Source organism: Annulohypoxylon maeteangense (assembly GCF_022496945.1).
Source record: "Annulohypoxylon maeteangense strain CBS 123835 unplaced genomic scaffold GGS22scaffold_5, whole genome shotgun sequence".
Classification (NCBI taxonomy): domain Eukaryota; kingdom Fungi; phylum Ascomycota; class Sordariomycetes; order Xylariales; family Hypoxylaceae; genus Annulohypoxylon; species Annulohypoxylon maeteangense.
Genome location: NW_025953252.1, coordinates 340,212 through 366,158, shown reverse-complemented (window position 1 = coordinate 366,158; position 25,947 = coordinate 340,212). Strand labels below are relative to the sequence as shown.

At 47.7% G+C, this 25,947-nt stretch overlaps 10 protein-coding genes across 10 annotated transcripts; 5 read left to right on the top strand and 5 right to left on the bottom strand.

The window, feature by feature from the left end:
- Positions 1-108: 108 nt before the first annotated feature.
- On the top strand, positions 109-2,135 carry GGS22DRAFT_115107 (prenylcysteine oxidase). The gene is made up of 3 exons (XM_047958072.1): positions 109-306; positions 508-1,121; positions 1,178-2,135. Exons 1-3 carry the CDS (start codon positions 198-200, stop codon positions 2,078-2,080), a joined length of 1,626 nt encoding a protein of 541 aa, XP_047820386.1. The 5' UTR covers positions 109-197; the 3' UTR covers positions 2,081-2,135.
- On the bottom strand, positions 2,136-5,850 carry GGS22DRAFT_115104 (uncharacterized protein). The gene is made up of 10 exons (XM_047958071.1): positions 5,197-5,850; positions 5,123-5,131; positions 4,874-5,069; positions 4,777-4,820; positions 4,515-4,707; positions 3,656-4,458; positions 3,094-3,603; positions 2,904-3,035; positions 2,753-2,843; positions 2,136-2,690 (listed from the first exon to the last, which is right to left on the bottom strand). Exons 1-10 carry the CDS (start codon positions 5,812-5,814, stop codon positions 2,191-2,193), a joined length of 3,096 nt encoding a protein of 1,031 aa, XP_047820385.1. The 5' UTR covers positions 5,815-5,850; the 3' UTR covers positions 2,136-2,190.
- Positions 5,851-6,976: 1,126 nt separating this feature from the next.
- Positions 6,977-9,021, top strand: GGS22DRAFT_158139 (galactose oxidase). The gene has a single exon (XM_047960590.1). It carries the CDS (start codon positions 7,604-7,606, stop codon positions 8,648-8,650), a length of 1,047 nt encoding a protein of 348 aa, XP_047820384.1. The 5' UTR covers positions 6,977-7,603; the 3' UTR covers positions 8,651-9,021.
- Positions 9,022-10,783: 1,762 nt separating this feature from the next.
- Positions 10,784-14,991, bottom strand: GGS22DRAFT_115088 (ankyrin). Its single transcript, XM_047958069.1, has 4 exons — positions 13,474-14,991; positions 13,333-13,428; positions 13,231-13,270; positions 10,784-13,182 (listed from the first exon to the last, which is right to left on the bottom strand). The coding sequence occupies exons 1-4, from the start codon at positions 14,862-14,864 to the stop codon at positions 10,966-10,968; spliced, it is 3,744 nt and encodes a 1,247-aa protein (XP_047820383.1). The 5' UTR covers positions 14,865-14,991; the 3' UTR covers positions 10,784-10,965.
- Positions 14,946-16,892, top strand: GGS22DRAFT_115091 (prion-inhibition and propagation-domain-containing protein). Its single transcript, XM_047958070.1, has one exon. It carries the CDS (start codon positions 15,120-15,122, stop codon positions 16,875-16,877), a length of 1,758 nt encoding a protein of 585 aa, XP_047820382.1. The 5' UTR covers positions 14,946-15,119; the 3' UTR covers positions 16,878-16,892.
- Positions 16,893-17,187: 295 nt separating this feature from the next.
- On the top strand, positions 17,188-19,876 carry GGS22DRAFT_158136 (MFS general substrate transporter). Its single transcript, XM_047960589.1, has 6 exons — positions 17,188-17,715; positions 17,767-17,789; positions 17,858-18,941; positions 18,999-19,080; positions 19,139-19,612; positions 19,684-19,876. Exons 1-5 carry the CDS (start codon positions 17,523-17,525, stop codon positions 19,299-19,301), a joined length of 1,545 nt encoding a protein of 514 aa, XP_047820381.1. The 5' UTR covers positions 17,188-17,522; the 3' UTR covers positions 19,302-19,612; positions 19,684-19,876.
- Positions 19,192-19,876, bottom strand: GGS22DRAFT_115077 (uncharacterized protein). Its single transcript, XM_047958068.1, has 2 exons — positions 19,685-19,876; positions 19,192-19,613 (listed from the first exon to the last, which is right to left on the bottom strand). The coding sequence occupies exons 1-2, from the start codon at positions 19,752-19,754 to the stop codon at positions 19,429-19,431; spliced, it is 255 nt and encodes an 84-aa protein (XP_047820380.1). The 5' UTR covers positions 19,755-19,876; the 3' UTR covers positions 19,192-19,428.
- Positions 19,877-20,252: 376 nt separating this feature from the next.
- GGS22DRAFT_115047 (TIP-1 family-domain-containing protein) lies at positions 20,253-23,204 on the top strand. The gene is made up of 4 exons (XM_047958066.1): positions 20,253-22,151; positions 22,205-22,493; positions 22,545-22,594; positions 22,651-23,204. The coding sequence occupies exons 1-4, from the start codon at positions 20,541-20,543 to the stop codon at positions 23,068-23,070; spliced, it is 2,370 nt and encodes a 789-aa protein (XP_047820379.1). The 5' UTR covers positions 20,253-20,540; the 3' UTR covers positions 23,071-23,204.
- On the bottom strand, positions 23,205-24,747 carry GGS22DRAFT_115052 (mitochondrial carrier). The gene is made up of 2 exons (XM_047958067.1): positions 24,392-24,747; positions 23,205-24,153 (listed from the first exon to the last, which is right to left on the bottom strand). Exons 1-2 carry the CDS (start codon positions 24,492-24,494, stop codon positions 23,339-23,341), a joined length of 918 nt encoding a protein of 305 aa, XP_047820378.1. The 5' UTR covers positions 24,495-24,747; the 3' UTR covers positions 23,205-23,338.
- Positions 24,748-25,099: 352 nt separating this feature from the next.
- On the bottom strand, positions 25,100-25,930 carry GGS22DRAFT_158127 (ribonuclease H-like domain-containing protein). The gene has a single exon (XM_047960588.1). It carries the CDS (start codon positions 25,853-25,855, stop codon positions 25,355-25,357), a length of 501 nt encoding a protein of 166 aa, XP_047820377.1. The 5' UTR covers positions 25,856-25,930; the 3' UTR covers positions 25,100-25,354.
- Between the last annotated feature and the right edge of the window lie 17 nt (positions 25,931-25,947).

Here is a 25,947-nt window from a genome sequence, read left to right as displayed (position 1 = left end):
TTTACCTAATGCATAGTAAAACTATTGCTGACATAGCAATGCGTATGTAAGCAAAAGCCACTTTCACGATTACGCAACTGTGGCTGTGCTAAACTCATTAATCTCATGGCTCATTTCTGTCACATACATCATCAGCTGATGTGTTGTTCATCATCGTAAACATGCCAACCGTATAAATAAATCACGATTCATCAATCATGCATCTGTTAAGGCCGTCGCGATTTACGTGTTTGCTATTGCATCTAACAGCAGTTGCCAGGGTCGACGCTGCCGTAAACCAAAATGTAAAGCAAGTAGCAATCATCGGTAAGTGAAGTGACGCTCCTTCACCCTTTCGTCTCTCCTGCACGCCTTAGGTACCTAGGTACCTAACGATGTGATCCAAATATTAAAAAAATACAAAACTTAGATCTTTCTTTCATCAATTTTATGATCCGCACATTCGTATCTTATTTGGTCATACCCATTCATCATAACATCCATCATAGGTACTAACCAATTAAACAGGTGCTGGCGCCGCTGGTTCATCGACGGCTTACCATCTCCACAAATACGCCAAGGAAGAAGGCGTTGATGTCAACATCACCATATTTGAGAAGACCAGTCATATCGGCGGTCGCACTCTCACAGTAGATGTCTACGATGACCCTCATCAACCAGTTGAGCTAGGCGCTTCCATATTCGTCGAGGCCAATCACATCCTGTACGATGCCTGCAAGGAATTCGATCTGCCCCTTAAAAACCCAGGCGCCGACGAGGACGGGCTTCTGGGCATATGGGATGGAAGGAACTTCGTCTACACCCAGGATTCCGCTTCTTGGGGGTGGTGGAACATAGCCAAGCTCCTCTGGAAGTACGGTTCTGCGCCATATTATACCCATCGTCTTGTACAAGACACCGTCGCGACTTTCTTGAAGCTCTACGAGGCACCCTATTTCCCGTTCAGATCTCTATCCACCAGGGCCTATGAACTTGGCCTTGTTAAGATAACCGGATCTACGGGAGAACAGTTCTTGGAAGAAAACAAGCTTAACGGACCTTTCGCCCACGACATTGTCCAGGCAAGCACTCGAGTCAACTATGCCTCGAACCTAGCCCATATACATGGCTTAGGCACCATGGTCAGTTATCGCGAACATAATAAAACCATTTAAGTAATATTGACATCTTTATTTAGGTCGCTATGGCCCCCGAGGGAGCAGTGGCAGTAGACGGTGGCAATTGGCGAATATTCTCCCGCATGGTCGCAGAGTCCCACGCCTACGTCTCGCTAAACTCCACCGTATCCTCCATTTCCAAAGAACCAAGCGCCACGGACCCAGAGACAACCAAGTACAGAATCAAGGTCCAAACATCCGGTTCTACCAATACCGAAGCAGAAACACATCCCGTAGCTTTCGACGACGTCGTCATAGCAACACCCTACCAATTCAGCGGGATAACCCACGACGAGAACGTCATGCCCCACCCCGTAGACACGATCCCATACGTAACACTACACGTAACACTCTTCGCCTCCCCCTTCCGCTTCAGCCCGGCCTTCTTCAACCTCGAGCCCGCATCCGAAGTACCCATCTCGGTCCTCACCACCCTCGGCAAAGACGACGAAGCCAAAGCAGGACCCAGTGGCGCCGGAAGCGCCGGCTTCTTCTCCGCTACCCTCGTCAAAGTCGTCACAAACCCAAAGACGCAGAACACAGAGTACGTGTATAAAATCTTCTCGCCGGACAAGGTGACGCCCGATTTCCTGTCCCTACTGCTCGGCGTCCAGGTACCCGAGACGTTCACACGATCCACCACTTCCCCTGATAGCAGAGATGGCGACGAGGGGTGGACTGTCGTCGATCCTATCTCATGGTACCACCCCACGGTCTTCCACCCCTACCCGCAGAAACTCCCTCGTGTCACGTTCCAGGACCCTATTCTTGGCGATGGGTTGTACTATACATCGGGCATAGAGAGCTTTATCTCCACGATGGAGACGAGTGCGCTTATGGGGAAGAATGTCGCGCGGTTGATTGCAGATGATTACTTGGAGGCTCCTGTAGTTCAGAAGGTTGATGAGATGGAGGAACTTTAGGAAATGATTTTTATCGCACTTGTGCTTGGAGAAGCACAAAGAATTTAAGCTACGCAGATTGATTAGATACCTAATAGTAGGATTGAGGGATGTATGCCTCCCTGTTTGGATTACATATTCCCCGACTCAATGTCGTTTTTCCTTTCCCCCCGCGCCCCGCTTGTAAACCTGCGTAACTGTCCCATCGACAACACATCGCGTTCGTTCCTCGCTGGTGTTGAGTTACCATTTTCATTGCCATTGCCATTACCATTACCATTTCCATTTCCATACTCTTCATAAGACGAAGGATTCTCCAAGAACTGAAGAAGGCTATTCTTGCTCTTATTCTTCTCGTTTCGTTTAGCCTTCTCCTCGTCCCGTTCCCGCCTCTTGCGCCTGCGTTCCAGATTCGCTATCTTCGCGTTCTTCTTAAGTCGGTCGGAGTATTCGTTCGCTTCGGTGTGGAGACGCTTGCTGGGCCAGTTGATGTCGAGCCAGATGCTGTATAGGCCGGAGTTTACCAGGAGTGAAGTCATGAGCCATTTGAACACGTAGAATACACTAGCGCGGATCCAGCTGCCGAAGGCGAGGAATAAGCTGATGAAGATGACTCCGGCGGAGATGGAGACTGAAGTTTGGGTTGAGGTTAGTGCTAGTGGACTACTGCGAAGTGGTGGTAAGGTATCTTACACATATACACGAATTCTAATTGTATTGATGTGTCGCCATTTATCGCACTGTTGTTCATTCCAAAAATGCTTGACATGAACGAAAGGGGGAGCTAAATGAGGTTAATTCGGTAAGTTATCATAGGTAGATGCATATGGTTGGTGTTACTTACGAAGACTATGGTGACCAATGTGAACATCATGATAGACCGACCCTGTTTAATAGTTTCTTCAGATTGCTTGACAGCTTGCCATGCTTGGACGACACCGGCTTGCTGTTGTTTCAACCCCAGTAAATCTTTGACCTGAGCTTTCAATTAGTTGCGACTTTTTTCAAGAGGTTTCCCGAAACAAGCAACTCACATCGTCAGCAGTGTTCTTAGCACTCCTGCGCAAGTCCTTCAGCTCTTCGATTCTCCCCTCAACCTGCATCAGTCGCTCATCGGCATTAAGCTTAAACCAGTGGTAATCGTCACGCATCTTCTTGAGTTTAGGATCATTGCAATCATCTTTATCGATTGCTTCTAGAAGAGCCATTAAATCCTTTGATTTGTTCTTCGACTTGTCCCATAGGTATCGGCTTATCATTTGGCGCTTCTTGTTCTTGGCAAAGTCCCCGAATGGATCGAGTATGTTTTCAGCATTGGCGATGAATGATGTGAGGATCTTCTTGTGTATGTTAGTAATGTGTATCATTATATCCAACTCCTCTATGATATCTTTTATTTCGCGCTCGAGTTGCCCCTCGGGATTGATGTCCAAAAGCGGGACATGGAGTCCAGAAGTATCACCATTCGTATTGGACCTGTAGATCTCACTAGCTTCATCGGTCCAGCGCCATAACCTCTCGAACGCAGCAGTCTGCTTCTGCATCTGTCGGTATATGTTAGCTCAATTCCCGCCAAAGTCTCTCAGTGGTACTCACAATGTTGCCAATGGCTTTCGAGAAGGCATCAAGGACTAACGGCTGTCGATCCCCTGTCTTGGTTCTGTCGAAGAATGTGTTGGAGCATTCGTCAATAATAACAAGGGCCAGATCAAAAACCGTTCGGATTTGATCGCCACTGCTGTCCTGAAGATGAACTCTGATTGACTTGTGGATAGCAGAAGTGTCTTGCTTATTAGCCCCATATCGCTTTGGGAAGCATGTGATAATGGTCTTCGCATCGAGGATCCACATCCATAGCTGATCAACCATAACGACCCGAGAAAGCTTCTTAATGTTCATCGTACATTCATCGCATTTGCCTTTGATACCAAATCCTTCATGATCTGTCCACACCCTACCGTAGTGGTCGTATCTATGGAAATCTTCAGGTTTCGTCGTAGTGTGACGATACACTACTTGATCCCGATCTCGATGCCAAGTTGAATTGAGAGTCCAATGATAGGCTTGATCAAGCGTTCGACGAGGATGCAATGGGGGATCAGCGCAGAGGTATTTGCGTAGGAGCTTCTTATCGCGATAATTGGACATTCCTTCGTAGAGTCTCGCGGCGTCGAGAAGGTACTGGCCCAACGCATTTCTAGCCCGAACGCGACCGTTTCCATCCACTGGAAGTCGACTCTCGATCAATTTCAACTCTTTTAGAAGACTTCCCATTGTTAATATCCGTGCCTTCGTCCTTCGGTGCTTCCCTGGCTCTGGAAACGAGAGGCAATTATTGGCTTGGGTTGGCTGTCCCATGCTGAACCCAAATTTCTGTTTAAGTGTTTGCATGATGGGTCCTATGGAGTACATCAGCTAAAAGGCCGTAATGCCGTTTAAGTAGTGGTCTACTCACCTCTTGATGGTTTATTAACCGGTCCTTCCTCCCCCATGGAAGATACCTCGGAATCACCGTTCCTATCTGCCTGTGGCTCCCTATTTCGTTCTGCATCACGCCGCGGGAATCCTTTAGCTTCCTCCATTATATCAACTATTTCCATTGCAAATTGTTCGTTTCTTCTCGAAATATCCCAATGGAGATATGGCATCTGTATGAATGTAGAGTTAGTTGTGTGAGCCTAAGGAAACCGACATCACCCAAACTGGAAAATACTTACGAAGAGCACCATGTTTCTGGGGAAATAGTCTACATTCTCCGGATCTAATGATCGTCAGTATATGTATGATATTATATGATCATCCAATACTAGTTACCTGAAGAGACTGTTTCACAGAGAGGCCTCAGGTGTCTCGCGTGTGGTGGGTTATGCTGTTGGCCCCCATGCAGCTGACTCTTCCAATATTGATCCCGGAGAACCATGTAAGCTCTTGTCTTCTTTTGTCGGTTTAATTCACGCTGTGTTGCATGGTAGTCTGGTCTCTCTTCACCAAAATATCTACTAATCGCATGCTAATATCAAACTGATTAGTTTCGATCTCTCTTTCTTTCGAAAAAATGCTCACCTCGGCCCACTAGATAGAAGTTAGCAATAAGCCTAGCATATTGTCGGAGCATTGGCTTCAGGAGATTAACTTACGATCATATTGTTCGAAGGGATGTGGAAATACCCCAGCCGATCAGAAGAGAAATTCTCATTATGTAACAAGTTCTTCTCGTGGTGAAGCAGATCGCTAAGAATTGTTTTCTGATTGGGAAACTTATTCCACACACAACCACGACGGCCGTTCAATTTTTCATCGATAGGCACATCTGCACCGCGTCCATTCTTGAAATGTATGATGGGTGCACTGATGTCCTTCTCCGGCTCATATTCGTCAACTCTCTCGGCTTCGTCAATTGCCGAGTCGGTAACAAGTCTACCTTTCTTCTTCTGCCAACGTGCCCGACTGCTATTCACTTCCTTAACCAGATGCTTGTCCTTCTTATCCGCAGCTAGGGTTTTCCGAAGGAAGTTAATACGTCTCAATTCGCTATCGCAGTCATCCTTCCATGATTCTCTCTTCCGTCTAGTCACTTCGCTGGCCTCTTTGTCATTAAGACGAAAATGCTTTTTCTGGTGCTCAAACTCTTGTTTCCAAATACCGTGATCAGATTTGAAGAAATCGTCCCTGTCTTCTATCCTAATACATCCTAGAAAGTGAAGCAGGTGGTCTTTGATGTCGCAGTTATGGTCGTCGGGGTTTAGACAGGTCATTTTTGAAATACAACGTCCGGAAAAGTGTTTAGTATTGGAACTAGGTAGAATTTGTTAAGAAACTAGAATGTTACTAAAGAGCGACAATGCTCTTATAAAATGATGAGCCATTGGGGGCCGAATTCACAAGCCAGATCTGATATCATGGTGATTTCCATTCTTGGAGGTTCAGCTTAGTTTAGGGGATCAATATCCGTGGTAAGTCGCCTCAATAAAATGCAAACTAGCCTCACAGCCCTAAGTCATATTGGCAAGGACAGCGATATTGAGTACCCAATGAGGAGCATCTCTTGTTTCTCATAAAAAAATCCCGTCCCCTTGCTCAGATATCTGCAACAATTTGACGAATTGGAATAGATTGTATGCAGATTCGCTGACAGACATTGGTGTGGACGAAATGGTACTAGGTGAAAGCGTGATGAAGCCAATAGAGTGCTAAGACCGGGATACTAAAGGATGACATCGCCGCACTCAGCGTAACGATGACCGGAGTATGTGGGGGCCATTTCGCTCGACACCTACCTAATATCTACTAGATAGGTAGATTTATCGATGCGGCTGAAAATGAAGTCTACCTAGGCACTGAGGTAGGTGGAGGTAGGCGGTAGACAGGTATAATATGTAGGATATTAAGATGCGAGTCGGTGAATATGCTCGGGTACGCATTTGGCAATCCCTTGCTATATTCGATCAACAAACTTCTTTTAGGGGCTCCCTCCCACGTATGAGGGCAGCTGAACTCGTACAATATTGAAGCAGGCTGCGTCCCTAAACGATACAAGCAGACCAGTCGAAGGAGGACAACAGACACGATTCCCAATTAGTGAATGTGGGTGGTTAGCGGCCGGCGCTTCGCCTACTTTCAGCTGAAAAATCGGGACCCCTACAAAGTGCAAGAATATTAATAATATTTATCCTTAATTAGACGTATTGGTAAGTTGGGATCAGAATCCATGGCGCGAATTCTTCTGTAAGAAGAAATGATGCTTCGCATATCCATAGATAGCTAGTAGCTTTTGCGACAAGGTTGAGAAGGTAGAAGAGGAAAATTGTTGATGAATAATTTGATGTTACTTTCCAAGTTCTAAATTGAATCCAAACCAGAAACTTTTCATTTCACCTGGTACCCCTCAGTTATGTAAGCACAGCCACAAAGGTTTCTGAACGCACTAAAGAAAGTCCCCTAGGGCACTTAGTAGAACCTTTCCAGTACTAGTACCGCCTGTAAACTCCTCGTCAGCGCGATTTATGCTGGCGACCGCATCCTGTGGCCTACTGCACCCAACAGCTTTTGCGCATCATCCCTGTGCAAGTAAAATTTTGATTTCATCAACGACGCCTTCCATCGGATTTGGTCTGAACTATGATTGTCTATTACAGCCAGGAACTCCTCAAGCGGGAGACGGTAGCTTGGAGTATGGAAGCTCGTCCTCGGGGGGTTCTCGTCTCCTGCTAACCTGGGGTCTCATCGAGATGAGAAACTTGATGTAGTTCGTGTCGCCTATCCGTCCGGTCGGTCGGACGAATGATTTAAGAGGAATCACTCTGAAGATGCGTGAACACACATGCCGTCGCCAAGACGGACAATATCTTCTCTCTCTCACCACCTAGGTAGGTAGTTGTCTACCTCCTAGTTAACGTTTCGTCCGGTGAGGACGGTAGGTAACTCGGGGTAGCATTCAATTCGTTGATCACAACATAAAATGAATGGCTTCGCTCGGTCGTGGTTAGGTATCTTTCAATTATGCTCACCTAGAAGAACAACATCAATAGTACCTAGTCAACAAATATGAAGTTATATATGGTATTATCGGCGATAACTTGGGCGACTGCAGTAACGGTAACCCCAATTAAACCAGCAAACAGACCGCTAGGCGCCCGATGGGTTAATCTGCCCGCTGTAGGTGGCGGCGCCCCCGTTCAAGAACAAGGCACCGCAGCAACCGATACACACATCTACATCCTCGGTGGCATACCTTCGGATTCAAACAATAGTTGGCTGGCCATCCCATCAACGAATAGATTCGAAACCTACTCATTCCAGACTAAAAGCTGGAAAAGCCTTCCCCTAATCCCCAAGGCTTTCACCCACATCAACGCCGCCGCAGTTAATGACAAGGTCTATGTTCTCGGTGGGCTCACAGGGGACGGAGTAGACCAGATATGGCGCTCGACACCAGACTGCTTCGTTTACGACATTTTGAACGGGACATGGACGGCCCTACCGCCAATGCCGACCGGACAAGGCCGGGGTGCCTCCGCCGTCGGTATATCCGGAAACACAGTTTACCTAGCGGGTGGAATGGAACGCCTCGAGCTCACCGCCAACGGAACACAAGAATCGCTCGATATAGTCACCGCATACGACACCGAGAAGGGGGCATGGACAACACTACCAAGTCTCCCAGCGTCACGTGATCACGTCGGGGGCGTGATGATAAACCGCACATTCTACGTCGTCGGCGGTCGCGATCACGGACAGCCTAACGTGCGCAACACGACTTGGACACTGTACCTCAATGCGCTTGAGAAAGGGTGGGTGGCCAAGGCAGAAATGCCTACGGCGCGCGGCGGACTTGCGATCGGTGTGATTGGTGATTATATAGCCACTTTCGGGGGCGAAGGTAATCCGGCCCCTGGCTCGAATGGTGTGTTCAATGAGACGGAGGTTTACGATGTGAAGGGAGATCAGTGGTTCAAATTGCCGGCTATGCCGCACCCTCGACACGGAATGGTGGCGGCTTCGGTCCACGGTCGCGTCTATATTCCCGGTGGGGGTATTTACATCGGCGCGGGACCTGTGGATACATTTGATGCATTCGAACTTGATTACTGAATTTGTCCTGGATTTTCTGAAAGTTTTTGGAGCCTAGTACGTCGCCGGTATACATTAGCTTCTTTCGTTGCTTGGTGCGAAATCAGTTAAGCACTCGTTGAATACTGCAACAAGTGGCTTAGGATTTGGGCTGATTCACTCGCCTGCAATTCCCCTGGGATACAGCGGTAGTCTGCTACAGTTTAAGGACTGAGCCACTAGAAAAGCGCGCCACACGTCGCGGGGGAACTTGAAATTGGCATAGCGATTTATCCGCCGGACTTTAGTGGATGACTGCTATAACTTAGGGAACCTAGCCACTACACAGTGCTGCAAGATAGCTGAGATAGGCCTTGGGCGCATTATTAATATACGAAACTCGCACTCTATACAAATCTTATATACAATCATATCTCGCACGCCAAAGATCAACCCATATCTCCCCACTGATTCGTCTCTCCCAGAATACTACGTCCCGCGTTTGTATCCGCATCCAGAATAAACTCCCTCACAAACGCCCGATCCCCTCCCCCCACCAGCTCCTGATCCCTCACAGGCGGCATATCCTCAATATCTCTCGGAGTGCGGAACCTAAATCCATCCTCGCACAAAACCACCAAGTTCCTGTACGTCAACATATCATCTTCATTCGAAGCCAAACATCTCGCGATAATTTCCTTGATCTCGTGATCAATACCGGGCGCTATCCACAGGATATTAGGAATGGTTGTCAGGATTTCTTGCTCGACGAGATCCTGTTCCGGGAATATCTTCTTCACTTGCGCGTTCGTCATTACTCGCCATTCTTCTCTGTACTGGATGTTTTCGTGCGGTACCAACGTCAATGCCAACGCGGCCATAAACTGCGGGTTTGTTAGTAAACGATCATTCTTAGATATACAGCTTTATACGCTGGGATTTCTCACATATCCTATGGCCCGCATGTGAGCATACGCCGTTTCTACGAGGCTACTCGATAATCTTCCATGGGTAAAATCGGTTGCCTGTGATAGCCAGTGTAAGCTTTTGGTCTTAGATAGTATAGATGTGACGAGTTGATCTCACTATGACGGCTGGAATGAGGTGGTGCTCATCATTCTTCTCAGGGCTACATTCCCCAAATCGATGACTGTTTCCGTTTTCCATATTATTCGCCTCTATCACGCCTAGCGTACCACTTCCAAACTGCGCGCCGATTGCTTCTCTCACACGTGGAGCATCCGGGCCACCTCTGCGAGGAAATAAATATCCAACTTGTTGGCGTGCCACTAGTAACAGCAATCAAGGCGTATTAGTTATTGCCATCACTTTTAACGGGGGGCATAAACCATTAACAGCACTTACAGCAGAGAAAGACTCGCCAAAGGACTCTATTCGGTACGAAACGACCCGCAGCGGCAACCCTATTCCGGAATTGTAACAACGAACCAAACTGAAGGTGTTCCAATGCAAGAATAGGGTATCTTCTGTTACGCCCGGTGCCCGATATATTAAGTTTGCTGTTGGCTATCTTGATAGTTTGTACGACATGCTCATTTCCACTAAGATGTTCGAGACATAGTATTTCGTTCTCTAGCCAGTTAAGGCCTTCTTGAGTACACGCATACTTTACGGTAATCTTTCTCTTTTCTTTGCCGCGTCTATCGTGTTCCGCGAATGTAAGTTGACCGCCATCTGATGTGAGCAATGTCAGTATCTTAATTATACCTAAAAGTTTTTATAGAGCGAACCACTCTTCACCATTCAACTAAAATGTAGGTATTTTGGGAGAAGAGAAGTGCACCTACTGATATGTATTCTTTCCACAGCGCTAAACTTTAGTTTGGGGTTCCTCGTGAAGTAAAATCGATTTTTTCTAGCCAACCTTGACCATTTAACCGGCTCATCTGGGGGCTCTAGTTCATTCATAGTGGTCAGACAAGCCGGGAATTACGAATAGAGGGTAATCAGGTTCCTGTAGAGCATTTAGTTGTGTACCTACTTTGGGTCACTAGACTACCTATGCGACGAATTATTGTTAATGAGAATACCTTAGCTTTGTTGGCGCAAGTTCCGCTAGGTACTAATTAATCACAATTTCTTTAAGTACAATGATTAAACTACCCGGTTTCAGTCTTGTTTGTCCACATTTAACTTGAAAATTCTTTGTATACAGTGTACTATAGGTAGGTAGTATCAACTCATCCAGAGAGCTTGCAAGACAAAGCCCTGGGTAGCCTTACAGGTAGGTTCTTATGTCGTAACTGTCATATACGTGTAAAGTATTTTGAGGTTAACATTAAGGAAAATGGCGCTATTTTCAGTATTTCATCGTGAAAACCAACCACTCGCAACCCCTATTCCAACCAACCCAACAACTCCCCCCAAACCACCTCACCCCCCTTCCCACCCCACACCCTCTTCGCAATATCCAGCGCCGTCTCCCCAGCCTCACATCTAACCAACAGATCCGCCTTCGCACGCACAAGTTCCTTCACCACCCCCACATTCCCGTACTCAGCCGCAAGATGCAACGCCGTCTTCGACCCCGCCCCCACCAAGGTCCGTGCATCCAGCTTCTCCGGACCCTGGAACCAATCCAGTAACTCGCGGACAAGCAGCAGATGCGTATCCCAATCGAAATCAACTCTCGATAGTGTTCCACCCCCGACATAGCTCAGGTCCGCGGGCACACAGGCGGCTAGATGCAAGACAGTGAGCCCACGCTCGGGTTCGACGACGAAAGACGGAGATTGCGCGAGCAGATACCGTAGCCCGGGTAAACTGTAGCGCGCGTTAAGCGCGATAGCCCAACCTAGACCTGTGAGTGGGTATGGGGCGGTAAGAAATGCGGCGCGCAGGCATGTCGCGTCGATATTAGCGCCGTGGGAGCGTAGACGATCTGCGAGGCGGAAGGCGTGGCGACGGGCCGCGATGTGGAGCGGCGTTTCGATATCGGGGGCAGCTGCAGTATTGCCGTCCACGGGAACGCCGGCAGTGATAAGATCGTCTACAAGAGTTAGGTCATCATTATGGGCTTGGTCGGCAAATGTGTGTAGTGCGGACCAGGTACGACGGCCAGATTCGTCATAAGGACTAGCCGACAATGCGTTGACATCGGCGCCATGCTGGACAAGGAGTTGAAAGAGCGGACGCCGGTTCCACCGTACACTTTCTAGTAGGGCGGTCCGGGATTCGGGTCCTGCAGGCTTATTTATTTCTTCCGCTAGCCAACCTGACTCCAGTATTATCTTGCAGGCTTCGTCATGCGCTTCCTTGACAGCATAATGAATTAGTGTCTCATTTGTTCCTACACTGAATTTAACCAGCCTCGTTTTCTCTTGTAGGAGAGCTAGTGTCGACTTGAGACTATTAAGATAATCGGCACCATTTCTCATGATCATGGAAAACTTGTCTGATGCACGGACTGCGTGCCTTATCAGTGGCCCATATAGCACCGTATGTCGCACATCTTTCTTCCCTTCGGTCGTCATTGGTGCAGGACCAGTCCCTTCTAGATGCTCAATCATCATCCTTAAACACTCGGTATGATGGTAGTATGCTGCCCATTCGAGAGGCGACTGGTCTCTTTGGCTAAATCGCCAATTCGGATCCGCCCCTGCAGAAAGGAGGAATGATACGATTCGGGGTTTGTTGTCATGTACGGCCCACAACAATGGCGTCCCTTCAGGTTGAAAATCGACGTCCATGGTACCTGGGAATATGGAATGAGATATACGACATGTCGTAAAAGCATCAACATTTGCTTCGCCTATCTCAATTAGATCTTTTCCAACCGCTGCCACATTTACCTTATCTTTGAATGACGAGAGCCAGTGAAGTGGTGATTCCCCGCTGGCTGACTGAATAGAAGCGGAGGCACCATTGTCAAGTAGAAGCTTCACACTTTCCGCATGTCCCGATCGGCATGCACATAATAGAGCTGTTTCCCCTTTTGAGTTGAGCAGGTCAACAGGGAGCTTGAAGTCCGTTATTAACTCCCTAAGCAGACCGTAGGCACCGACAGCTGCCGACGCATGAGTAATCCTATCTCCTCGTTTATTGACTGCGATATCAGCCAAGTTGGTCTTTGGGCCAAGGCGCTCGGGGCGAAAATCTTTACTCATTAGTGTAGACTGCGTGAGACCATGAAACCACTGGTGGTCAAGATACCAGTCGGCCCCGACGCCGCCATAGCCGAACCTTACAAGATCCTTGGTCCTTTCCATTTCCGTAGAGTCTAGCTCTTTCAAATCTAGCATCGCCTTGCGTGACCCTCTAAGAGCATGGTACTTCAAATATTGTAAGATAGGGACTTCCGACGGAATGTCTTTTTGGCATGCTTTAAACACCCTGTACAAGAATGCTTGGGGAATTGAATCCCTTCTACGAGCCGCTTGGACAAGACTATCCAAAGCCTGGTCTACGTCGGAACTAACTCCGTATCCGTTAAGGAAATATGCTGCTTGAGCAAGCTTAGAAGTATCATCATTTGGGTGGAATAGAGTGTTGACGATAAAAGTCTGTACATTCGGGTCCAGATCTTTCGTCATCTGCCATGAATAGAGATGAGACTGTATCAATTGTTAGAAAATAATTACGATGGACTATAGAATAATTACCTTAAATCCCAATCTATGCCAATCGATCGTGCCCAGTATACTAACATAACCACCTGTATTAGCCTCTTTACGAAGGTCAATTTACATCGAAAGAATGTGTACTTTTCGAGCATTGTATCCCCCGAACCCTTTAAGTTATGTTTGGTTAAGCCGTCCGCGCTGATACTAGACTCTGCGATGTCCAGCGTCGCGAGGCCCCTAAAAACAGTTAGCAAATTCTTCACCGGTCTACGGACCTCCTACCTAGTCATCTCCACACCGTGACCTTCAAGTTCCTTTATTACAGCTAGCAGATCCCGTTGATCGGGATCTTTGGTCAATGTGTGAGAGAAGAGCGAATCAAGATGTTTGAAGAAAGCCTGCTGGCGGTAAAATCCCAGGACGGCCGAAGCCAGCATTTCTTTTGGTAGTCCTAGCTGCCTCAAGGATGCCAGCAGCGTCCTAAGACGCGCCTGTAGAATTTGATATTCCGTGGGATTGGCTGGTACATGTGTTCCATCCTGGGCCTCCTCAGACGAATGCGACGGATCTGCCTGGATGTGGGAAGTTGCTAAATGTAGTTTGTTTGTAAACCCCCAGTCAAAAAGCCATGCCTCTAGCTTCGACATAGATAGAACTTTGTCCGCTTGTTTGAGACGGTCGATTTCTAAAAGTCGCTCCTCACCATGTAAACTATCAGAAATGAATAGACTAAACGGATCTTTGCCGTCGATAGCAAGTGACCAAGTCACTAAGCCGAAGGAGTACACATCTGTAAGCCTAAGCTTCGCGACAGGAATAGAGGAAGAGACTTCAGGGGCTCGCCAGGTTCTTGTGCTCCCAATCATGACCTCGGGCGCTTCGGTAGATTCGATCATAGCAAAACCAAAGTCAGCCAGCTTGGGCACAAGGGACCCATCATTACGTGAGCACATGACGATGTTGTCTGGCTTGACGTCCCCGTGAATTATGCCATTATCATGAAGGACCTTCAGGCCTCGCGCGATACCAAGGCATATGTCAAGTTTTGAATCATTGGTCAATGAAGGTCCGCGTAATTGAACATCTGCCAAAGTGCCTCGATCACCGTACTCGACAACGAGAACAGGGAGACGATGAAGCGGATCTGCGTGGTTGGTACCCCAAGCAAGACCGAGAAAATCGATAATGTTGGGATGTTTCAGTAGCGCTGGATGCAACAACGCGTGGAATTCCGTCAGAACGCTTTGTAGAGCCCGACTATCGTCGCGTGTCGCTGGTTTACCGTTAGGTTGAAATGCAACTCGTGCTGATTTGTATACCACATGGCGGGGACGCGTTGGGGCCTTTACTACACTTTCTACGGTCCAGCCGCCCATATCTATCAGCTCCACGATGTTCTCCGGCCCGGCCGGTATGGCCTGTCGTGTGACCGTGAACGAGGCACCACGGCCAAGAAATAGAGAGGAATCAACAGCTTCGCTCTCAAGAAAAGCAGGAGGAAATGTTGGTTTGACTGTATCTCTAGCGCGACCAATAGGCAACACCAAGTCAAATACATTCGGAGTGTAGGTCTCGACAGGTAGTGAGTTTTGTCCGTCTACTCCAGCGCCCTCGGTGAACGCAGGTTCACTGCTGGTGAATGGTCTAATAGAATCCGCTCGGTTAGAATCCATATTAAGTTGTACTGCTGAATTGAAATCCAGCCTTTAAGGAATTGAGAAGATGCGAGGGTAGCCCTTTCATGTAGCGCGTTTACTCATGCTCATGGGGTGCATTTTCAGCTGAGGTAGCCACTAACTATACCCTTTGCGTGCAGTATGCAGCCAAGAAATGCCTCGCCCGGCCAGGCAGAAAGCTGAAAACCCTCACAAATTTCGAATTTCGAGGAACCCTTGACTTCTGAGGTTAAGAAAACACAGTTGACGTCAATGGCTGATCCACTTAGTATCACAGCTAGTACGGCGGGCTTGATATCGCTGTCGCTGCAGCTCTTTGGGGGATGTATTAAAGGCTTCGTCCTTTTATCCACGGCACAAAACCTTGGAAAGCATGCATCGGCAATTGAATGCATCCTCAATATCCAAGAGATACAGCTGACGGACTGGGCTCGTCGCGCGGGCCTATTGACGGGCGATGGAATACTTGATCCTCGTTTGAATTCGAATGCCGTTGAAATGATTCTTCAGCGATTGCAAGACCTACTCTTAGATACCGAGAAGCTCAAGAAGCGATACGGCCTGAAACTTGTTCCAATTGTAGATGCTGAACATCAGACAACCGCCCAGCTTCATAATTACTCTATATCTGAAGTAGACAGAGTATTTACCGGTATCTCAGACGACAGCCGACGTCAAATCCTCGCAAGAGCGAAAGTGGCGCAAGGCCAGCATATATTTAAGCGACTCTGGTGGGCTGCCGTTGATAAGGACAATATCGAGAAGCTCGCCGCAGATGTTCACTTCCTCGTTCGGGAACTTTGGAATCTGTTAGACCCCACGCGACAGGACGATTTCCTCAATTCAACCAAGGACATCGTTTCTAACATGGTCTCACTAAACACCAAATTCGACCAATTGTTTTCCCTTTCCGAGGCCCTTAAAACGCTCCAAGCGGAGTCTCAAAGCATGAAAGCCCTTGCTGCATCAGCTGAGATCAAGGCCTTGCGAATATGCCTCGATGGGTCGGAGCAAGCACCCACTCAACAAGACACTAGCACGCCGAAAAGACGGAAGCTACTTGAGAAGTTAGAACCCCTATCCAGCAAGAAACTTACCAACTTTAAACCCTTGAAGAAGAATGAATTCATGGGTTTAGCCGACTATGATGGGGAAGTAATGCTCGTCGAAAAGAAATCCATCACCAATTTGCCTTGGAGCAAAATCCTACCTCGAGTCGAAAATTTAGCAGCACTTTTGAATGCCCCAAAGGACGAGACATTCCGCTCCCTGTTGTGCAAGGGTATAGTGATGGAGGACAACACAATATCCTTCGTGTTCCACCACCCCACTCCTGACAACCCAATTGAACCTCGTTCACTTCTTGACCTCTTTTCTGCAAGAGATGGCATTGAACCTCCTAGCCTCACAGATCGAGTTCAGCTTACTCTAAGCATTGCCCATCTCGTGCAAAATTTTCATCGAAGTGGATGGTTACACAAGAGCCTGCGATCGCAGAATATTCTGTTTTTCCCAAAAGCGGACGGCTCGATATCCCTCGACGAGCCTTTTCTTGCCGGTTTCGCCTTCGCACGTGTCGGTTCTCCCAGCGAAATCTCGGAACAGCCCTCCGCAAATCCTAAATTTGATATTTACCGTCATCCGCACGCGCTTGGCGATCCGACAACGAGTTTCAGCGCCACTATGGACGTGTACTCTTTAGGAACTGTGATGCTTGAGATTGCGGAGTGGCGCGCGTTGCAATACCTCGTAGATGGTGTCGTCAATGTTAGTGCAGAGAACGTACCGCTCACTCAATTAGCAAAGGTGAAGCCATTCTTACTAGACGAAGGTAAGAAATCTGGAACATCAAAACTGAGATACAGAACGGGGAATATATATGCTGCAGCTTGTATGATGTGTCTAAAAGGGGAAATCAATGAGGCAGAGGCAGACAAGGGAAATGTGGCTCTCTATGAACCAAGTCTCGTGGACATTGCCGTTCGGCGTTTGGAAAGCTGTAATATCTGAATATGATGCAATGTGCAGGTAGAGTCAAACGTTACATGCATCCATATAAGGCTAGATTGTCGAATTTGATTCTCATTCTCAAGAGAATTCTTAAGGAATCTCTGACCTCGAAAGCTTCACAAATGGACACGAACAGTTGAAAAGTAAGAAGAGAAGTAGAAGGATTAAAGTTGACGGGTGTACGGTGAAACATATTAGGTCATTGATTACCTAATTTTGTTGCTGGTGTAATCGTGAGCCACCCGATCGCAATTTCCTAGAATCTTATTCCAATTGATCATTTTCATCTTTGTATAATTCAATCGTTTTACTTAATATTATTTAGTCTTTATTATGAATTTTATAATATGAATTTTTTTTAATATGTAAATCGAAAGTATTTCAACGATCCTACCATGCCATATGTTCTTACACAAACGATGGCCCAGATAGGCCTAGAACAGCCCTACAAGCGATGAGGCGATAGCGAACGTGGGGGTCTACAACAACATCTTAATTGACGATCGTCCGTCGTCTTGGCCTTCCCGTTACCGTACTAGTGCAAGCGAAGACATTTTGGAATAGAGACTAAATTCCTGGCCCATTTTTTATATTTCTCACGCATCCTTCTTGTTACTGTTAGAAAAGACTCTGTACCTTACGATTATGGAGATGGGAATTGAGCCTCAAGAGGCGAACGCCGATGAAGCAGTACAGCCCAACAATGCAGAGGTCGTTGGCGATAAGGACGTCGCTATCGCGATGGTGGGGGAAGAACGACATGTCGTAGATCCGGTTGTAGTCCGGCGTGCTGTTCGCAAGATCGACTGGTTCCTGATTCCCGCTATGACTGTTGGCTGTGAGTTTTGGTATTCTTTGCTACATGAAATTTACTGATCTTAATACCAAGATGGTCTTGTATATTACGATAAGGTACCATCTTATACATCCTATTTTCATTAGTGTGGTATATCGGCGCTCATAATAGACGTCGTTATTAGGCAATCTTAGGATCTGCAGCGCTCTTCGGCATGACGGCCGATTTGAAGCTCAGCGTCCCGGACCCGCGGCACCCCACTACCGTTGACACATCCCGGCTCAGTTGGGCGACATCCATCTTTTACTTCGGCATGCTAGGCGGACTGTATCCTATGTCATATGCGCTCCAACGATTCGAGATGGGGAGAGTTCTTGGTGGTGTCGTCGTGCTCTGGTCTTTAATATGCATGCTCACGGCTGCAGTCACGTCGCACCAGGGGTTATATGCACAACGTTTCTTTTTAGGTTTCGTAGAAAGTGTCATCCCAACGGGGTTCATGTGTATTATCAGTGGATACTATACACAGCAAGAGCAATCCTTACGACAGAGCTGGTGGTTCTCCTCGACCGGAATCTGGACGATTATAGGCGGTGCTCTCAACTACGGGTTCGCCCAGATCACGGGCGGTGGTCTACGTCGGTGGCAGTACATATACCTCCTGACCGGGTGTCTGACGTTCATCTTCGGTTTGTTCTGCTTTGCTATGCCAAGTTCGCCTGTATCTGCGTGGTTCTTAACAAAAGATGAGAAGTTCGCGGCGGTGGAGAGGTTGCGATATGGCCAGAGCGGAGTGCGCTGCACAAAGTTCAAATGGTCGCAGCTCGGAGAAGCTGTACTTGATGTCAAGATCTGGTTAATCGCCAGTATGATGGCCTCTGCTTATACCGTTAATGGTGCCGTGTCTGGATTCGGTCCACTGATCGTGTCGACCTTCGGTTGGAGTACTTTAGAGTCTATCGTCTTCCAATTTCCATTGGGAGGCTTGTGTCTGATTACCATTCTACTCACTGGGTGGCTTGGGTCGCGCTACCCTAACGTTCGAATCTTCATGTTAATCATATGCTGCCTTCCTGTCATTGCGGGATGCGCCATTATCTGGAGGAGCGAGTGGTCATACCACGCTGCAGCCCCTGTGGTGGGTTACACGCTCACAGGAACCTTCGGCGGGGTAGTCAGTCTGATCATCACACTTGGAATGTCCAACGTCGCTGGGCATACCAAAAAAAGCTTTACATCGGCGACTATTTTCGTAGCGTATTGTGTTGGTAAGTTCTTCTAACTCGTTGGGTACCGAGACTCAACCTAGTTAACGTGTATGCTAGGAAACATTATCGGCCCCCAATTGATCAAGAGTCAGACCAAGTCCTCCCATTATCCTGAATTGTGGCTTGGTCTCATCATATGGTTCGTGTACAACTACTCCTAATGCCTTTTGCACCGTTATACTAACTTGTTGCTGTAGCTACTGCATCACCATTTTAGCATCCATAACCCTCTTTATTGTTCTACGATACGAGAATCGCAAGAAGGAATCCATGATGGTGGAAGATGAAACCGAACGAGCCAAACTTGCTTTTCAGGACCTGACAGATAAAGAAAACCCGTATTTTAGATATGTCATGTAGACTCCGATTTCGAGATACCCAATAAATGATGCCGACCCCGTGGTATTACCTTCAACTCCTTTACTATTACTTATTGCCAATCACACTACCATTAGTTCATAGAGATATGTTCCGTGGGCCATCTACTCTACTCGCTGACCTCCGGTATCGACTTCGAACGACTTCGGAATATGCTTTTGAAACGCCCGGAAATCTTAGAGGATTTCGAATCGGCACTGTCTACTGAGCCTAGACTCATTAGACTGCTTCTGCGGCGTTCTACAGCTTCGCTTGCAGATATCGCATCGTGAACAACTGCATCTTCCCATGTTCCTAGGGGGCACAGAGTAGTTGGTTAACATAAGTAGGTGGGTAGTGAGTTATATGAGAATGTGAGTGCATACGGATGTTTCCAGCTCCTCCGATTCCAAACGACCTAGGACGTTCCTTAACCATGGCTGGTTTAGAAACCATGTTGTAGGGTTCTGGGTTCGGTAATTTCCGGTCAAGTGACCTCTATGATAGAGGAATCTACATGTGGGGTTGATGAGTTGAATTCTCGCGGAGGGAACGGCATTATAAACGAATAATCGTAGCCTGTATTCATTTCACATGCATTCCTTAGTGGTACGATTTGCTTTCCCGTCTCACTGGCGACTTATTCCGCATCCTAATGATAACTAGGTAGCGTTTCATTGGCTCCCCACGATCGGTCGTGCTTTCGCATATCTAGAACTAGAATTTCATCGGTAGCCATGTCGTCATGTCCCGTGAAACTTAGCCGATTCTGGTGACGATCGATCGACGTTGGAGATAGCGGCACGGAGCCTCACTGGTTCTCCACCGCGTAAAGTTCCAAACTCGTTCATCCTAACGGATTTAAGTCAAGTCTAGAAACTATTTCCAACTTCATTCAGAGGGATCCCTACCAACATTAATAGCTAAAACAACCCGATGAAATAAAACATTTGGATCAAATTTATTTTATTACAGGAATCGTTTCGTTTTGCATATTACCTCGAACGAAAAACTCATGCCAAATAGTTGAAGTTGTAATTATTTCATCTTGAATAAATCAATTGACGGAATGGTTATACAAGCAGAGCCACCCCACCAAAAGTGATTACATAATTCCTTAGTCTTCAAACAATATTCGCATAAATGCATATCCCATTTAATCAATAATACACTATAACTCAATGTTAGGCTTTTACGATTTTCTCGATTCCGCAACATGTCCTCAGTAAACCGAAAGCAACCATGGCTTTAAATGCGCCAGCGCACTCCTACTCGAGAGAGCCCGATATCCGACTAGAGGACTATCTCGACGATAAGCTCCAGTCCACTACCGATTTCGAGAGCCTCGACAACCTACTTGCAAGCGTCGAGATCCAGCGCAACCAGCTGCAAACCCAGCTCGATGATGCCACCAAGGAGCTCCAAGATGCCCGACGCGCAGCTGAAGACCGGCAGGGTGGACTCGCTAAGTCGATTGACGAGTTCTACCAACTCCAGGAAAGCATCGACGTTCGCATGAAGATCGTCGCCGAGTCGACCGCCCCCGACGAAGCCATCCGCCGTCTCGAACAACCGATGAAGCAGCTCCATAAGGTGGAGCTCGCTTATCAATATGTGTCGCTACTACAAGACGTCGAGAACCTACGGCTAGAGGCGCGTTCACACCTCCCACAGAACCCGAAGGCTGCGCTGCAGTCCTACTCCAGACTGAAGAAGCTAAGCATCCGTCTACGAGAGCTACAAAGGGCGGCAGATGAGGCCGCCACTCACCTGGTAAACTACGTCGAGAAAATCACAGAGGAGCTTTGGCAGGAGATGAAGAATACGATGTCAGCGGAACTAGAGAATATCCTTAAGAAACGCGATTGGCCCCAGGGAGTCGATACGAACGCCGAAATGGATGGCGAGTGGCTTCAATGCTTCGAGAAGCTTGTCGATCTACAAGTACCCGAAATACTCTATTCCGAGGGCATCGTTACGCTGTTACCTATCGAAGTAATGGCGAAGCCTTTCGTGCAGTGGTTCCAATTTCAGTTTATGGGCAATAATGCGACCAGCAACCCTCACGCATTCGGAACCTTCTGCATTCCCCAATTCATTGCGCTGATTGATAAATGGGAGGGCTTCTTCCGGGATAATATGGGTTATATCTTATCATCTCGATTTCTAAAGACCAAGGTGGGGGGCTTGTCAGTTTACCTGGATCCTGCTTGTGCTCTGATCACAGCATTATTACCTGTGATGAGGGAGAAGGTGAATGCTATGGTCCAGCATGGACTGCAGAACCCGCAATTCTTGAGCAGTCTTATAGTACAATTAATGGATTTAGATGACGAGATACGCTCCAGATTCAACTATGATGGTGGCGACCCGGAAAAAGGCTGGGCTGGTCTAACATCGGAAGTACTGGAAAAACATTTTGATGATTGGTTCAAGGCGGAGAAGGACTTTGCTCTTGAGCGCTACCATGTCATAATGAACTCCCTCGACGCCCGAAACATCGACTACGACTACAGCGGGGTTGGAAAGATGAAACCTACATTTGGCGCCGTGAGAGTAACGGATTTGCTAAGATCCGTCACCTCTCAATACGAAAGAGTGCGCAGGTTCTCTCACAAGCTCCGATTTCTGATCGATATCCAGCTTGAGATTTTGGATGACTATCATGACCGCTTCAAGGATTCCTTGGACACTTACTATACGATCAACTCGACATTAGGCCGAACTCTTCATGGGCTAACAAAAGAACAAGCCGCTGCATTGGAAGGCACAGGCGCATTTGAGACACTTTGTAAAGTGTTGGGTAGCTCTGACCATATAATTGCTACCTTGAAAGATTGGAGTAATGAAGAGGTAAGACTCAACTTTCTGGGGATGTATATCGATCTATTACTAATTATGCATAGTTCTTCGTCACGCTTTGGGATCAACTTCAAACTAGGGCTAAGAGGAGCCACGGTGACGGCGATATTGCTAGCGGAATGAGTTACGAGGATGTTAAGGACAAAACTTCTTCAGTCGTAGGCTCGGATGGTGATGGTGGCATATTGTTTGATGAGACTATCTCGGCATACACCCACCGTCGCAAGGCCGCCGAGGAATACCTTGTTTCAGCTCTGAATGATTCGCATCAGAAAGCATTCCGGCCCTATTTCACTAAGGCTCACTGGACTACCATTAGTGACAATACTCACGGTAGGTTGTATTACGTCACTGTTTTTTTACCAACTCGCTAATCAATTGTAGTCGAAGCCTCCCAGCTCTCCTTAACCCCGGAGCTAGATGAACCTCTTAAGGTAATACTCACATTTATATCCTACCTAACATAGCATTGTTATTGACATAATCATAGATACTGAAGCGAAACCTGGCTTTCCTCTCTACCGCATTGAGTACAGCAGTCTATCGCCGAATATGGCGAGAGTCGCTTGAGAAACTGCAGGATTTACTCTGGACCAATGTTCTCATGACGCAGAATTTCACAACACTCGGTGCCGCCCAGTTTGTTAGGGATCTGGACGCAATCACCTCTCTCATAACCCGACACATTCCAGACGGCTCCGCAGCATTTAGCACGCTGCAAGACGGCTTGCAACTACTAAACCTGCCCCTAGAAGCCAAGGACGGAGGCGTGTCTCTCCAGCAAGCCAGCGACCTCGTCTTCACAGATAACACAGAAGCCAAGAAGCTCCTATCCGAGCTAGGGTTGGAATCCCTCACGCCAGCCAACGCGAGAAAGATTCTACAAAGGCGAGTCGAGAATAGCGAATAAAGAATCGTGTAATTTTTGCCTGTCTATCACAGGCCCCTAATCTATTGCAATTTTGCGCCCATGCGCAACCCACATCTGATGTGTTGAATTGCTCTTTAATAATAATAAAATCTATTCCCGCGAGCCCCCTCCCCCCACCATCTTGCCCCGTTCTTAAGCATCTTCGGTTGAAGCCCAACGCCTTGTTTGTATTCGTCCCAGGCCGGAAATAATCCATGTTATCCCCTAAACCCCTCTACCATAGATACTGTATGTAGTGCCTGTTTATCTAAGCAATCGCCCGCATCGTAGCCTCCACAACCGCAAACGTCCCCGCACTAACAGGCATAGCCCTCAACAGCGTCGGCGCAATCCCCTTCCAGAACCCGCGCGCCCCCTCCGCGCGCCACGTCTGCGCAAAGCAGTCCCGCATCGTCGTGTACTTCATCCCCGCCCCAAACCCGTCCGTCTGCATCTTGCTCTTGACCACATCGAACGGGTAACTCGCCAACCACAACGCCTCCCCCGCCAACCCCCCGTAGAACGCCACTTTGTACGCCGGTACTTCGGACCGCTGCACGCGGTTCCGCGCCGCGTCCAGGTTCATCAGGTACTCGAACGTCAGGAACCACGTCCCGTACGCGAACGCCTCCCGCCAGACCGTCACTGCTTCTCCGCGGTACAAGCCCCGCAACACGCCCGAATGCGCGGATAGCTTCCGCACGCAGTCCAGCGGCCCCGCGTACAGTCGCGCTGCCCCGTGCGGTTGCGTCTGCAGCCGGATACGCACGTGTTCGATGGGTCCGGAGATCACGGAGTTCGCGACCCCCGCGAAGGCGCCCGCCGCGAAGTACTGCCCGTACCCGAGGTCCTTGGATCCCTTGGGGTGGGACAAAGCGTTCGCGGTCTCGAAGTACCGACGTGCCCAGCCGAAGGCGCCGAATTGGATGGATACGCAGGCGCCGATCCCGATGAGAGGCGTTAGTGTGCCTTTGTAGAATGCGAGGGGGCCTTCTTTGGCGTAGATTGAGGAGGCGGCGTCGAGGGCGGAGCTGTAGGCTGTGCTGGTTTGGAGTCGCACTTTTACTATGTCGAAGGGTTGGCCTGGGTGGGGGTTAGTAGGTGAGTGAGACAAGATGGTGAGATGTTAGATTAGATGAATGATTGATGTTCTTGTAATTTCGCCCATTTTTATTCCATCTCCTTTTATCGATGAGTAGTTTTTGCTTTGAGTGAAGGTCTTTGAACCGGAGTTTCTCATTGTATTTCATGTGATATTTCAACACACCCCAGAAATCGTCGCAATAGTAAGAAAATAATAAGGTTAATTGAGATCACATACCTATAAGAACCTGTGCAATTCCTCCAGCAGCTCCAGCGAACAAGTCCTTCGCCGTATCGAGAGCGCCTCCTTTGGCGTCGAGGTCTTGGGCTGCGTCCCCCATCGTGCCCCGCGCTCGAGTCAATTAGCTCCGAAAGTTGTCACAGCTTTTCAAGCTCTTTCTGTCTTTATTTCTTGCTCAGACAGCGCACTTGTCGGATATAAAAAAGTCAATTGATAGTTGAGTTTGGTCAACAGGGCAGAAGCTAATTGTTTATTATGAGGTTGGATATAGATTTGTCAGACAGCTTCGCCGATATAGGAGATGAGAGGACGGTGAGGCGTTGGAATTGACGAGATATGGGATCGAATTCAACCTTATCGGTGACCCAAATGTTTGGAATTTTTGTATCATGGAGGTCATTTGTGGGGCGCGGAGTATCTATCGATAGTGGGGTAATACAGCCTAAGCTCTAAAAATTAGGGGTCGTGGTGTTGACGCCATCGGTGATAATCGTACGCTAGTATCCATGGATGGATTTTTACTATGAAATTAGCAATCGTATTTGTACATATGAAGATTGGTTCAAAACTTGTAATGCATCGCTTTCAATTACTTTTTACTCGAAATACCTAGTCCTAATATTTACCCGAAACCACCACAGTAAGGTTCGCTTTAATCGTTTGTTATAAACTTCCAACTTTGAAGAACACAGCTTCATTTGAGTACCCCTGCTGCCCTGCTGCCCTGTAAGGTCACGTGCACCCCTGAGAACCAACAAGCCCGTTAGGCTCGGGAGCTCCGAGTCAAGCGTCAACTTAGAAGTTCTGAAATGATAATTTATTGCTCCGCTTGATCTAGTGATAGAAAAATTTGACCACAGCCCACTATTAGCCATCAACTATACCATAGTACACTCATCAATAGCAAGTGATCAATATATCCCATAGGATGGATTGTGCTAGCATCTTGTAACCGTATAGCTAATTTTCGTCTTCCATCTCATCTAGAGCTTCGTTGCAGTGTTTGTCGGCGCACTGGTTATCTTCTCTTGGGATGTAGACATATTCGACGATGCCTAATTCTTTGACGCGGTCATCTAGGTCGGAAGCCACCTCGATAAGGTCACGATTCTTGACCGGTTGTCCTCTCGTGGTTGTCCATCCGTTTCTAACCCATTTGTAGATCCATTCGTTCATACAGTCAACCGCATATTGGGAATCCGAGTTGATGGTGAGATCTAGCTCCGGGTTTGAATCGAGCGTATCGTATTTTTCCAATGCCCATTTAAGAGCCATTGTGATAGCTAGGATTTCGGCTCTTTGGTTTGTTGCGTCATAATTAGTCGTGGATAGGCGGCTGGTCTTAAACCGGTATTTATAGGAGCCTGGCATCATCAAGCAGGCGGCAGCAGCTCCAATGGCGTACCTGTAGCCGTTGCCTCGACAGCCACCGTCAACGTTGAATACCATTGTGTATACCATGGTGGGTTGCAAGCTGAGTTACGAGTCGGGGCGTGGATATTTAGTAGTCAACTTGATGATGTTGAAATCGTATTGATAGGTGTTTCTGTTTG

Coding starts and splice junctions, on each gene's coding strand:
- GGS22DRAFT_115107 (XM_047958072.1), top strand. CDS start 198: ATGCATCTGTTAAGGCCGTCGCGATTTACGTGTTTGCTATTGCATCTA. Junction 307..507: donor AAAGCAAGTAGCAATCATCG/GTAAGTGAAGTG, acceptor CCAATTAAACAG/GTGCTGGCGCCGCTGGTTCA. Junction 1,122..1,177: donor TACATGGCTTAGGCACCATG/GTCAGTTATCGC, acceptor ATCTTTATTTAG/GTCGCTATGGCCCCCGAGGG.
- GGS22DRAFT_115104 (XM_047958071.1), bottom strand. CDS start 5,814: ATGACCTGTCTAAACCCCGACGACCATAACTGCGACATCAAAGACCAC. Junction 4,708..4,776: donor CCAGAAACATGGTGCTCTTC/GTAAGTATTTTC, acceptor ACATTCATACAG/ATGCCATATCTCCATTGGGA. Junction 2,691..2,752: donor ATTAGAATTCGTGTATATGT/GTAAGATACCTT, acceptor CCCAAACTTCAG/TCTCCATCTCCGCCGGAGTC.
- GGS22DRAFT_158139 (XM_047960590.1), top strand. CDS start 7,604: ATGAAGTTATATATGGTATTATCGGCGATAACTTGGGCGACTGCAGTA.
- GGS22DRAFT_115088 (XM_047958069.1), bottom strand. CDS start 14,864: ATGGATTCTAACCGAGCGGATTCTATTAGACCATTCACCAGCAGTGAA. Junction 13,429..13,473: donor CACGGTGTGGAGATGACTAG/GTAGGAGGTCCG, acceptor AACTGTTTTTAG/GGGCCTCGCGACGCTGGACA. Junction 13,183..13,230: donor GGCATAGATTGGGATTTAAG/GTAATTATTCTA, acceptor CAATTGATACAG/TCTCATCTCTATTCATGGCA.
- GGS22DRAFT_115091 (XM_047958070.1), top strand. CDS start 15,120: ATGGCTGATCCACTTAGTATCACAGCTAGTACGGCGGGCTTGATATCG.
- GGS22DRAFT_158136 (XM_047960589.1), top strand. CDS start 17,523: ATGGAGATGGGAATTGAGCCTCAAGAGGCGAACGCCGATGAAGCAGTA. Junction 17,716..17,766: donor TCCCGCTATGACTGTTGGCT/GTGAGTTTTGGT, acceptor CTTAATACCAAG/ATGGTCTTGTATATTACGAT. Junction 18,942..18,998: donor TTTCGTAGCGTATTGTGTTG/GTAAGTTCTTCT, acceptor CGTGTATGCTAG/GAAACATTATCGGCCCCCAA.
- GGS22DRAFT_115077 (XM_047958068.1), bottom strand. CDS start 19,754: ATGGTTTCTAAACCAGCCATGGTTAAGGAACGTCCTAGGTCGTTTGGA. Junction 19,614..19,684: donor CGGAGGAGCTGGAAACATCC/GTATGCACTCAC, acceptor TGTGCCCCCTAG/GAACATGGGAAGATGCAGTT.
- GGS22DRAFT_115047 (XM_047958066.1), top strand. CDS start 20,541: ATGGCTTTAAATGCGCCAGCGCACTCCTACTCGAGAGAGCCCGATATC. Junction 22,152..22,204: donor AAGATTGGAGTAATGAAGAG/GTAAGACTCAAC, acceptor AATTATGCATAG/TTCTTCGTCACGCTTTGGGA. Junction 22,595..22,650: donor AGCTAGATGAACCTCTTAAG/GTAATACTCACA, acceptor ACATAATCATAG/ATACTGAAGCGAAACCTGGC.
- GGS22DRAFT_115052 (XM_047958067.1), bottom strand. CDS start 24,494: ATGGGGGACGCAGCCCAAGACCTCGACGCCAAAGGAGGCGCTCTCGAT. Junction 24,154..24,391: donor AATTGCACAGGTTCTTATAG/GTATGTGATCTC, acceptor ACCCCCACCCAG/GCCAACCCTTCGACATAGTA.
- GGS22DRAFT_158127 (XM_047960588.1), bottom strand. CDS start 25,855: ATGGTATACACAATGGTATTCAACGTTGACGGTGGCTGTCGAGGCAAC.